This window comes from Dendroctonus ponderosae, unplaced genomic scaffold (genome assembly GCF_020466585.1).
Source record: "Dendroctonus ponderosae isolate FM_Combo_2020 unplaced genomic scaffold, Dpon_F_20191213v2 Dpon_F_20191213_4, whole genome shotgun sequence".
Classification (NCBI taxonomy): domain Eukaryota; kingdom Metazoa; phylum Arthropoda; class Insecta; order Coleoptera; family Curculionidae; genus Dendroctonus; species Dendroctonus ponderosae.
This window is the reverse complement of record NW_026018611.1, coordinates 11,125,517-11,138,167: the sequence shown is the minus strand read 5'-3', so window position 1 is coordinate 11,138,167 and position 12,651 is coordinate 11,125,517. Positions and strand designations below refer to the sequence as shown.

Here is a 12,651-nt window from a genome sequence, read left to right as displayed (position 1 = left end):
AAATACCAGTAAAACACAAAACGCTTATCGATTTGCTGTTTGCTGTTCAGCTGATTCTTTAATATTAGGGACAAAGTTTCACAGACATCTTTGGATCAGTATATTGAGTTCAGTATATTTTTTAGTTAACCATTATTCTACTTCAATTCTTCGAAGGCATTTGACTATGGAAATTAATTCGCCTTACTGGTGGATGTTCACTTTGGATCTCACTTTTGCTCGCATGATCAGTTATACCAAACTAATTTAGGGTGGAGAAGAATTTTCTGCAAAAGTGATGAGCTGTTAAATTCCTTGTATTAAGACAAATTTTACACAAAATTTACCAGGTATTATTTTTCATCTGAATGTTTCATTTAAAATTTGTGCACTGACTCTTAAATTATTGATCAACACATTTTCATATTTTTATCAACCGGTTTCAACGTAAATAAACTATTTAAATAAAAATTAATCTTAAAATTTATTGAGGTAGGGAAATTAAGTGAAATTATTTGTACATTAGATATACTTTATTTGGCTGATTAAATTTCCAACTTATTCATCACTTTTATATCATTATTTGTTATTGAATGACTCAAATGCATTTGGTTTTTACAAATGAAAGTGTGAAACATTAATTTTTATTGATTTTTATGGCATGCAATTTTTCTATAAAAAGGCTCAAATGTGTTGTCAAATTGCTAACTTGTATGTTGTTATCCCTAACAACCACTTCCAAAAACTTTAGCAATTCCAGATCAATAAGTTTATTTAGGTGCTTAAGAGCGTACAATAATGTTATTGACCTTTTGGTTTCATTTGCAAAGTTAGAAAACATTTTCATTCACGTTATTTATGACATTAGGTATAAACATACGTTCCTAATCTGATAATAATTGGTTAAATAAAACAGCTCATATTTATTATGGTTGATTAAATAATTTAGTATTAATCAGATTCAATTAAAAAAGATATACTAAAAAAAACATTTTTTTGTTAGAACTTTTAGTTTTCAGATTCTGTGTGAATACTCACGCACTTAAGCTCTTAATAATCTCCATTATGTTTGAAAACCGCCCAAAATGTCTTAGGTAAACTGATTAGAGCACTAAAATGTGATCAAAGCAAGCCACCCACCCATTCGCCCTTATTGACAACAGCCCCCAATGCGCTACACAATAGAGCATGCCGCCTTAATAAAGTTACGTCGCTAAACACGATTAGCCTTCATCAAGTCTATTAGGGCTTAGATTTGGGCCTTTTTGTCCCAGAAGACATTGTTGCCAATATTAATGAATTTCAACGCTCAATTTATAAGTTGTGTAATAAAAATATCAATTTGTTTCATTAATGGTATATACAGAGTCTTACAGCGGAAGTAAGCGTTTTCATGAGTTGGGTTGTTTCTTAAGGTAGTTCAAAAAGGTGAATCAATTTACTTTCAATTCAATTCTTCAATTTCCTGTATTTTATTCTCATGCTGCTTATAAAAAAACGTTAACCCATATTCCTATTTAGGTACTACTCATATTTTATAGAATGAATAATGAATATAGGATCTAGAAAAAACATTCGCTTTGAAAGTGAAATAGTATTAGTAACGTTAAGGATTAACGCAAAAACAGTGCAACGGTGTACAACTTTTTTAACCTTCTGGATGTATACAGTGTGTTGGTAAATAAATGTAAAAAAGTTCAGGAGGTGATGCTACATGAAAGAATAATGACAATTTGCTTAAACGTATGTTCGAAAATGATTCGGTTTCCGAGATACGTGGTGTTAAAGTTTTTCTTTACCATTGACAATGTGTTTATTGCTATAAAATCGGTCGTGATAGGGAAATTAAATTTGGTGAGTTTTAAGAGCCAGTTCTTGCGCATTTTTGGACATGAACAAGAATTTAATGTTAATCATTTAGTCGCATACTGGACAATATTTCAATTTTTTTAAACAAAAATATTGTACGCCACAAATTTTTCAAAGTCAAAACTATTTTTGAAGTCCGCTTTCAATTTGCAAGAAACACTCTTGTGCTTTTTCTCGTATGCGGTGGCGCTTTGATTCAAAAAATAAAAACTAATTATTTATTCATGAAGAATCACCTCCTGAAATTTGTCGCACTTATTTACTAACACCCTGTATAAAGAGAGTCGATAAATTATTTTTACAACAAAATTAAAAGAAACACACTGTATTTTCTATTGATTTTAAGGCAAAATTCAAAAACTCCTTCTATTGTTACGATTTCAATTAAGAACTTAAATCTTTTTTTTAATTTTATTTTATTAATGTTTAAAACGAAACTTCGACAGTAAATTGTCTTGCAATAGAGAATAATTCGTTAAATTACTAGCTTTCATTTCAAATGGAAACATGAAAAACCTTACATAATCAAAATATGCTTTACCGCCACAGAAAAATTTACAAATTTTATGGGCAAAGTGACTAAAAAACAAACGACTACAAATATGGTACCTACAGGGAACAATTACAGTCAACAATAGTAAAGAAAGCAATATGAAACATCGCACGTATAATCATTATGGACAGAACAAACACAAAGTCATCAAAGCAAGTCAAAGGTATTTTTATCCTGCACGTTTTTAAACTTTGAGATCAAAAGCAAAGTTTGCACTTGAAAACGATATTCGCTATTGTTTATTCGTTGTTATTCTTTTGTCGGTTTCAACAGAAAATGTTTTTTCTCACATATTACTTATTTTTTCGTTAATATTGGAAACCTGTAGATTAATAACAATACTATGATTGTCATAATAAATGTATTTAACTAATCCAGTAATAATATTGCCTTAAATTAAATGTCAGATTCCAAGTAAAAAGTTTATTCTAAAAGTTACCCTATATAAAGTTCATACTTAGTTTATACCAAAGTTAATACTAAAGTAAATTACTTCAATAAATAAGCTGCCCTAGATTATAAACAGTCCGTACGTGCAAATAATTCTATTACAAAAGGCGTACTGAAAATCTTAGACACAGCAAAGTGGTACATTATACGAGTTTAGAACTTTAATAATTTTTATTGCATTAAATCAATTTTTTTTCTGAAAACAGTTTGCTCAAGTAGTATATCTTCGTAGCCATTCAGTATTTAATAACGATCCAAAATAACGAATAAATCGAGATGAAGAAGTTTTGTTGAGAGTAATTTACAGTGTTATGTATATATTATCTAATCTATCTAATCTTATTAATTATTTCACTAGATTTTTGTTCTTGTGTTCTGTGTAATCCAAAGCCAGCTAACTCGAAAAATATTGATGAGCAAATCAAGACCAAGACTTACCAGGTCTTGCTCTTGCATACATAGTCTTGGTCTTGATCTTGCAAATCAACTGAATTTTTTTTACAAACTGCTTGTTGGGTATTTCGCCTCAAGAATGTTTGTCTTTAAAAAAGACGTTTTTTATTACAGATTGGTAAATAGTGCTCTTATTTCGCAATAAAAACGAATTATTTCTAAAAAACTAATCAATAATTATCACCTAGAGGGTATCCTGCGACACACTTAGGCTCAAGCTGTAAGAGAAGATTTGAAAAAAAAATTGAAAAATAATTTCAAAAATAAAAAAAAAACATTTAAGAAAAATTCACAGAACTGACAATTTGCACAGACAAATTATCAGAGCTAATTTTTACATACTGTCTTATCCTACTATTGTTACACAATTTATTAACATACTCCTTTTTAGGTTCATTTACATTCTTTTAATAACGATAGCATAAAATAGCTATCGAAACGTCAAGATAATTTTTCTTTACTTCTTAATTTCTTTACTAAGTCTTCGCCTTGGCCTTGGTCTTGCAAGTCTTGCTTTTATATAAGCTGTAAAATTAGACGGCATTAATTTAATATTAACAATAATAGTAATTAAACTAAAAGGTAATAATAATCAATACGAAACAATAAAAAGAATATAAGACTATTTACTATTTTAATAAGTTTAATTATTTTGCAATTCTAAATTGTTGACCCGTACTTTTTCATTGTCACTTAAGATATAGAAGATCTTCAGAGAAATTGATCAAATTTTCATGTAGTGTAATTTACACGTTCTCACGAAAGTACAACAACAATGAAATATCTACTCCTGCAGATATTTAAATATGTTGATTGGGTTTACAGAATTTTACTGATAGAAAACAAACTCAATTGATAATAATGCACATAATTCGTCGCAAGGATTAAATTATATTACTGGTTATACAGCAACTGTATCTAAGGACTGGCAAGGGATATTGGAAAAATAATGATTACAGTGTAGATTGTAAACTGTGCATCGAAATTTATTTTCTACTTGAGATTTTATTGTTTTAGAGAATGTGCATGATAAAGACATTAATTAACTAATACAATCTGAAATTAAAATTTTGCAAAAAACTGGATCAGAAACGAAAAGTAATTTTCTACATAGAACTACATAAAAATAATATGATACAACTGATTGCACGCTTTTCAAAATGTGGATGACCAAGAGCTTAAACAGATTAACCAACACACGCTGATTCATTGAATAATAGGTGACGATGATTTCTTATAATTAAAGATTCTTATGAAAAAAGAGTTTCCGCTGGAACTGAAGTTGGAGGAACGACATTAATACCTAAACTATTCGTGATTATTGTAATTGTATTTTGCAAGTTACGTATAGCAGCCAATTTTCATATAACATCCTGTATAGTGTAAGATATATTCACTTATATAGTACCTATTCCGTCTTAGATGGGGATTGAGCAAAACCAAATAAACCTTAGCAAATGATAAATATATATTAAAGAAAGATAAATTGATATTAAGGAAATTATAAATAAATACTAGAAAATTCAAATTCAGCTACAGTCAAAAGGACTACTCTATGAGATAAACTCGGCTTGTACTTGGATAAACAGAAGGGGCACAAACACTAATTATGTCCATCAATAAGCAATTGCACGTAGGCAATATTGACAACTAACTAACTTAATTTTGCAAACATTTATATTACCTACAACTAATTTAGGTAATCTGAATGAAAAGGAAAAACATCAATGAGAATCAATCACATTTTAAGTACGTATTGTTTTATTTTTGTGACACTTGTTCAGAACTTAATTTCTAATTTAAGGTTTTCGGTTAAGCTTTTAAAACGGTTCATTTTTCTTATTCATCATATTTAAGGGCTACGAGGTCAGATTGGTGTTGCATTTTTTGCAATGTTAATAAATCCGAATTTGTAACCACATTAGCATTACGTATTGTTAAACTTGAGATTAACCGATTAATATCGAAATTAGCCAAATCGAAGTTTAACCGCAACATATTCATCGCTATCAGAGCACGAGAAATTGCACCCCGTCGGTCAGAAATAACATAATTTTGCAACCGACATTTGCTTTGATTCGTCGGTTGGTCATTGGAAAGTTTTTTCTTTAACTAACGATTAGAAATTGTTGGCAACTTAAAGTGCTACAGTCTGCTTGCTCTACACCTCGACACACCCCAGAACGACAAAATCCCGAAGCAATTGTCCCCTGAACTTTAAAAGCTCGAAACTTGCTTCCCCGATTTAAGGGTAGCAAACTGGAAAATGGGGCGGTAACTCGCGCGATCATGTTCGGGTTTGGGCAAATATTGGCCAGTTAGCGTTTGGCGTTTGGTTTAACCGATGTAGCAACATCTAACAAGTGAATTCAGTTAACAAAATATCGTGCAATATAATAATAATAATAAATAATGGTAAACACTAATTTTAGTGTTTGCTACCAGAGTGAGTAGTGAACTTTGTGGTTGATTGTGGCGCAAAAAAAATTGAAAAATGAACCGCAAAGAATACGGTCAGGAGACTACGAATCTAGTCCAAAGCAGAACGAGTTTTTTAATTGAAGACATCTTGTATCGGCAGAAACAAGCCGAACATCCAGAGAGTGAAAATGCGTATTCAAACTACGCTCCAAAAGCGCGACCTCTGGAACATTCTTCACGAGCATTTCATGCACCATCGAAAATCCATGAACTGAACAGGAAAAGTGAAGAACCCGGTTTATATTCGAATAACTCTAATAATAAAGAGTTTGTGGCTCCGCATGGATATTTCCAGACGAATTTGGTTCAAGGAGGAACAGTGCCAGGTTTTCAAGTGCCTGAAAGTGGTTACATTCAAGTCATGGGCGCTTTAGGTGCTTACTTAGGAACACCGTATAAGAATATGGGAGATCCATATTTTTTAACGCAAGGTATGATAATACTCGGATATTTTAACTGCTGTTTCCGATTCCGAACGATTATTTCATATAATAATATATAAGTTTTATAACTGCGAATGGGAATCGCCGCCTTACGGCTTGGCAATTTTCATTAACTTTTACATGTTTCCCGAAGTTTTACTTTAGTCTGGATGTATAAGCAAGTGGAACAATCCCGGAAGGAACATCTAGCATAACTATTACAATTTTTGCGTATTTATTAAATTTTTGTCAGAATGACAATAACATGGACGTGTAGGTATATAAAAGAATACTGATTGATGATGGCAAGTCTATTAAATTAGTTTAAGAACATTAGAAAATTTAATAAAACTAATTTGACAAAATGTTATACTAGTTATAAAACCGCTCAAATTATTTTGTCCACATTTGAAATCTGCTACTTTAAGAAACTTTCATTTTCTACTTTTCGCAGACGGGGCTGTCGAGTATTTTTAATAAGTGCCATCTTTTGATATTATTGCAATACCTTCTTTTACAGTTTGAAATTTAGAAACTAAATTAAGTCTAAAAATTATTTAAGTGCGAATCCTTAAACTTGCTGGTGTAGTATTTGTATTTGTATTTGTATCGTTTCAATGTTGGGCACCAATTAATTTAAATTCCGAACCTCAAACTCGAATCGAAAAACTATAGAAATACCTTTAAATATATACTTTTTACAGGAAAAGGAATGACTTAGTGACAAAAATTATATTTTAAAGGACTTACTTCTGACATACTTATTATTCTTCCATATTACTCTTTAATTTCCTTACAAATATGCCATGGTTATATGTGAGATCAAATTTTAACTATTTTTTCGAACAGCTTCAAATTCCTCTGATGCCACTTTTATTTGGATATTGGTTATTGTGTTTGTTCATTTTATATCTGTTATATAAGTAAAATATTTTTACTCTATCATATTGTCAGGTAGTTCAATTGAAATATTGCATCATAATATATAATATATTGTTTCCTCGTTTGCCCCTACTTGTAAGTTTTTAAATGTTTATTTCATTATGTATTATGTGTATAAAGCGAATTGCAGGGGCCGAAATCCAGCTCTCATAGATTCATTTATGCACCCAATCAAACAAATTTTAAAATGATTGACCTGTTTCTTACTGAATGATTATAAGAACAAATTAATTTATAATTTAGTGGCGGTAAATAAAGCTGGTCAAGTTTTTCGATTTAAAATTCAGGATTTTATAGAGTAAGCAATAACTAATAATTGCACACAAGTTCGTTTCGTTTATGTTGAAGGATTAATTTAATTTTGTTTGTTGCAGGTATACCATTTCATCACACTCTCTTTGGTAGTTCTGCAAGTGAAATATCTCTAAATGCCCTGAAGCATTGTAGGAGAAGAAAAGCCAGAACAGTGTTTAGTGATCCACAACTGACAGGTAAGCTCAAAAAATATATTAATTATTATCTGTTTATTTGTTGTTTATTTGGCAATATTTTACTTTTCCCAAAAAAGACTATTGAAAGCCAAGTTTTCAACTTTAATAGTAATGCAGGTTCAAACTGAATGCTTTAATTACTTTTTGAAAGTCTTATGGTATTTACAGAGTAATAGATTTGCACATAAAAAAGTAAACTTCAAGCGCATTTTTTGGTATTTGTTGCTGAAGATCACTGAGGTCATTTTTTTTTTATTTTTCAGGGTTTAATTATATATAAATAGCGAAAGTAACAATAGTTTTTAATTATGTTTTAGAAATATTGTGGAAAGCGCTCAATAAATGACAATAAAAGCGCATAAAGAAACATATAAAGGACTACAGAAAGGAATTTAAAATGCAAAAACTTGTCCTGTATATGAATGAATTCGTTTCAAACTATTATTCTGCATTTTAATCAATAAGGTCATCAATTTATATGATATTTTCCATATTTTAATCGCATTTTTACTTCTATTGCCTATGAAACTTCATATAGAGATCAACTGCTATGGTTTTCTGAAAAATCTAAAACCAAAACTTATATTAAATATTCATTTAGTTTTTATTGTATTTTTACTTTGTGTCTGTGTGCCTTTCACTCAAAAATATAAGTAAATAATTAGTGTGGTTTGTAATGGATCGAAACGTCTACGAAAGGTTTTAATTATGAATAACATGTTTTTAATAAGCGTTTTTTTCAAACGGCTATTAGGTAATAAAAGTGCTTGATAAAGTTAGTCACGATTCTGTAATTGAACGTTTTCGGGATTTATATGTTTAATTTGCTCGGCATTTTGTGAATTAGTCGTTCGAACACACTGAAAGTAGGTAATTTTCAAATCAAATAAATATATCTTTTATTGCGACAGACATTTTAAAATTATTTTATGGACATAATGAAAGAAATAATAACATTGTTGAACAAATCTATACGAAACATAACACATACAAAAGTGATTGTCACCACAATATAAATTAATAAAATGAATGAATGATTTAGCTAAATCCTACTTAGAAGTTGCAAATCTGTTTTTCTTATCGCAAACACTCCGTAATGGTACCTAATTGAATAAATGTAATATAGTAATAAATAATAACAATACAATAACAAATTTCTAGTTTATATGCACTACGCATTCGAAATTAAAATGACTACTTTTACTACTTTCGGCTCATTAAGTTTTTTTCATAAGGAAACAGGCCAAGCCATCCTCGACGATTGATGAAAATCGGACAATTAGCCAATATTCAATTAATCACTAAAACTCAACTAAGAAGGAGTTAAAAAAAATACCGAAAGTAAACAACCAAAAACTAACAAAATGCGCATGGAAAAAAATTCCCCTAAAAGCACGAAAATAAGTAGTAAATTCCAATGAGTGAAAGGTGGTTTCCATCGATTTTCCTAAAAAGGTCTTTCAGGAGTATCTCCAAGTCTTTGTAATAAGAAATTACATCGATCAATTTTTTTTTCTATTGTTTAGGATTAGAAAAACGTTTTTCGGCCCAACGCTACCTCTCAACGCCGGAACGAGTAGAATTAGCAAACGCCTTAAGCCTGAGTGAGACACAAGTGAAAACGTGGTTTCAAAATCGACGAATGAAGCACAAAAAACAAATGAGAAAAATGCAAGAAGAGAAAAACAGTGGAGTTGGGAAGAAATTGGACATTGGAGATAAAAGCCGAACGAGTTCCGGCGGTAAGTGAAAAGCTCCTTTTAACGCTTTTTTTAAGGGTCATATCAATTAATTTGAAACTTATGCGCTAAACTTTCTCAAACAATTCATATGGATTTTTAGGTTGCGCACCAACCCTGATATTCAATTATCACGTTAAACCATAAAACACAAATTTAGTTATAAGTTCCCACAGACAATTAGAAACCAAACACTCTCTTAATTGGCAAATCAACGTCATCCCGACGAGTTGCCGAAGGTCGTCTATTCTCTATAATACTATTTTAATGGACTCCCGAGGGCCTTGTTAGATACGAGCACCGGGGCATCCTTCGAGGATTTTATTCCACATTCTTAATCCGATTTGCCTGTTCAATTCTGTCATTGATGGTAGCCCGTATAGGATTATAGAAGCCTAAAAATCCTTCTTGATGACAATAATTTGAATGTTTTGTGTCACATTATGATAGGTAATATTAAGAATTTTAAATTTACTAATCGTTTAATTATGTATATAAACGGTTGCTCATTAGCTCTTCTACCGTAAAAATAATTGCAACACTCTGAATTCCTAAATGTATCGAAGAAGTGTTTTTGAAAACTTTTGAATAACGCACTTTTCTTCTACAGTATATTGAAATATGTGACAAATGATGATAAAACCTAAAACTGAATTAAAATTGAACAATTTTGTTAAAACTTACATCTCAAGTAATCGATAAAAAGGAGTGTGTTTTATATTAAAAAAAAATGCACGTTTGATTTCCGATTGAAAATTGAAACAACCTGTATTATTAAATTTGGATCAAAATAATTAACTTGTAGATAACATTTTCTGTTCGAACGTACATCGAGTCGAAAAACTATTCTAAAAATAGCAAAAATATTTCGTTTCATAAAGGTAAGTCGAAGTCGATAAAAATTGAGGTGTTTAATTTAAAAAAAAAATTCTGCCGCTGGAAATTGAGACATAAAGTAAACACCAATGCCAGAATTGAAATATTAAGTAATAAACCGCAAAATTAATTAAATTAAAACCAAGAAACTATTAAATTTGACTTTCAATAGTAAAATGACAATCGTACTTTAAAACTATTTATATTCAAAATCACATAAATATATCGCTTATTTTCTAATGTCAGCGCAAATATTAGAAGTATCGTTATTCAGCAGACCCTTATATTTTTTGAAATTAATTCTCAAGATTTAAGCGTCAAACTATGACTTGATTATAACAAATCGCCACGTTTTACATAAGTTTAACTTAGTAAAATAACTTTTAACACTGGATTAATAAGACTAGTACATTATTTTTATATTTGGGGAAATGAAAATGTAAGGAAACACTACCCCAATAAATACATGGTGTCCGTAAAAAATATGCCAACCAATCAACTCTAGATTTTTAATAATTTACATTTAACAACAACGATTGTTGCTAAAAAAAGAATTAGTAACAGAAAACTTCTAATTTCTATTTTTAATTAAGCGTCACTTTTTTCGGTAACAACGTTTTAGCAGTTGTATGTCACCTATTTTCACATCTTTATAATTTTTTTTTTTTTAAGTTTTTATATTGAATGTACAGCGTTAGGATTTTAAAAAGAAAAACCTAAAACAAAGGTCGCCCATTGAGAAAAGGATCGGCTCAATTCGTTCTTACTTCTTAACTTATTGGTATATGATGTATGAATTTTCAAAAATATCTATTGAACATTTTTTCAAAAAAGAAATAAAAAACATCATTTACGAAACAATTTACTACGTTCAATTTACATCTCTTAAAAATGTAATACAATTTACGGGTTTAGACAGAAAATAACCATAACAAAAACGGCTCTTGATTTTGTGCTCAAATTTTACGGAAAAATACTTCTATATTTTTAATGTCTGATAAAAGTAAAACATTTCGCAAACCAACAACGATTTTTTGTCGAATTAAAAGGCATGCTTTATTTTCAATAACATTTATTGACCGCATTTTACTTTTGTCTTTTCTAATCGCCGGATACATCGAGTGCGAATTGTTCTAAAAGAGTGGACACCCCGATGTACCAATCTTACAACATTAAATTTTTAGGCTGGTGATTTATGGAATATTTTCTTTGTATGCGTCTTATAATTTTCGAATGAGAACTTTCCTTAATGAAACCTGCAGCATGTTCTTAACAAACCTCATTGAGGCAGGTTCGTTAAATGATAATAATCGTTTAGAGCAGATTTATAAACACCAATGTTCCAGTTAAAAAGCGGATTTTGAAAGCTGGATTTAATATATTTTAGACAACAAAGTTACATTTTTAATTTCAGATGGGAAGGTGCTTTTCATTGACAAACCTTCTTCCTACTAATCGATCTAAAATGTCTACGTAATTTCCTTGAGTGAATTAGTCAAACAACCCTGTCCGCCATCTTAGCAGTAAGCAATTAAGTTCCAAAGATGCCTTAATTGATGTTTAAGATGGACCCAAGCGACGCCAAGAAATTTTCCGAGTTCAGAGACTTTGCTAATTTCCCTTTGATTGCCCCCCTCGATCTTGGGGTGAATTGAGGCCCTCACTTTACGAATCAGAAGTACACGCTAATAAACAAAATTATTCAGAGTGAAATGCAATTTAATCGGGAATTTATAACAACTTTTTGAATAAAAAAGTTAACTCTCTTAATGGTAATAATACTAATGATCTAATGGTGTACAAAAAGTGTCACATTAAACGCACAATATCTGAATTGTACAAATTATAATTCATAATTAAATAAATTAAACACTTAGTTATTATTTAGAGTATTATTTATAATGCGCCTCCACAATATAGAACTTATCTACAACTTAAGTATGGGCCTCATATCTGTACTATTTTTCGATATCAATCCAAATACTTCAACAACTTCAACACTCTGAAAACAGTTTAACATTTTTACATAAATGTAAAACGAATAACATTATTTCAAAAGGCTTACGACTTAAATCTCCATATGACATCAATACACAAGTAACAAAAATCTTAAACAGAGCAAGTAAAGCTTTAGTTAGAGAAAGAATTCAATATCACAGATTAAATAAAATCAAACTCAAAAACGAAATACATGACATAAAACAAGACTTACGATACAAAATTTCTTTTGACGACTTTAATCATATATGTAATTCCGTTAATAAAATTTATGAAAGAAAATTTATTATTCAAAAACAAACTCATAACCATAAACTAGAAAAATTACTCAACGAAAAAATAAAAAAAGACATTTTTAGTATAAAAAATAAACAATTTCTGGACAAAACAATTATAAA

The 12,651-nt window shown here is 30.0% G+C and overlaps 1 protein-coding gene across 1 annotated transcript in view; it reads left to right on the top strand.

Annotated features, from left to right (window-relative positions):
• Positions 1-5,798: 5,798 nt before the first annotated feature.
• The window catches only part of LOC109542112 (brain-specific homeobox protein), an 11,438-nt gene continuing 4,585 nt past the window's right edge, over positions 5,799-12,651 (top strand). The window contains exons 1-3 of the mRNA XM_019911170.2: positions 5,799-6,216; positions 7,524-7,640; positions 9,167-9,382. Of these exons, the coding sequence (XP_019766729.2) occupies positions 5,799-6,216; positions 7,524-7,640; positions 9,167-9,382 (751 nt within the window). The remainder of the gene's footprint in view (positions 6,217-7,523; positions 7,641-9,166; positions 9,383-12,651) is intronic.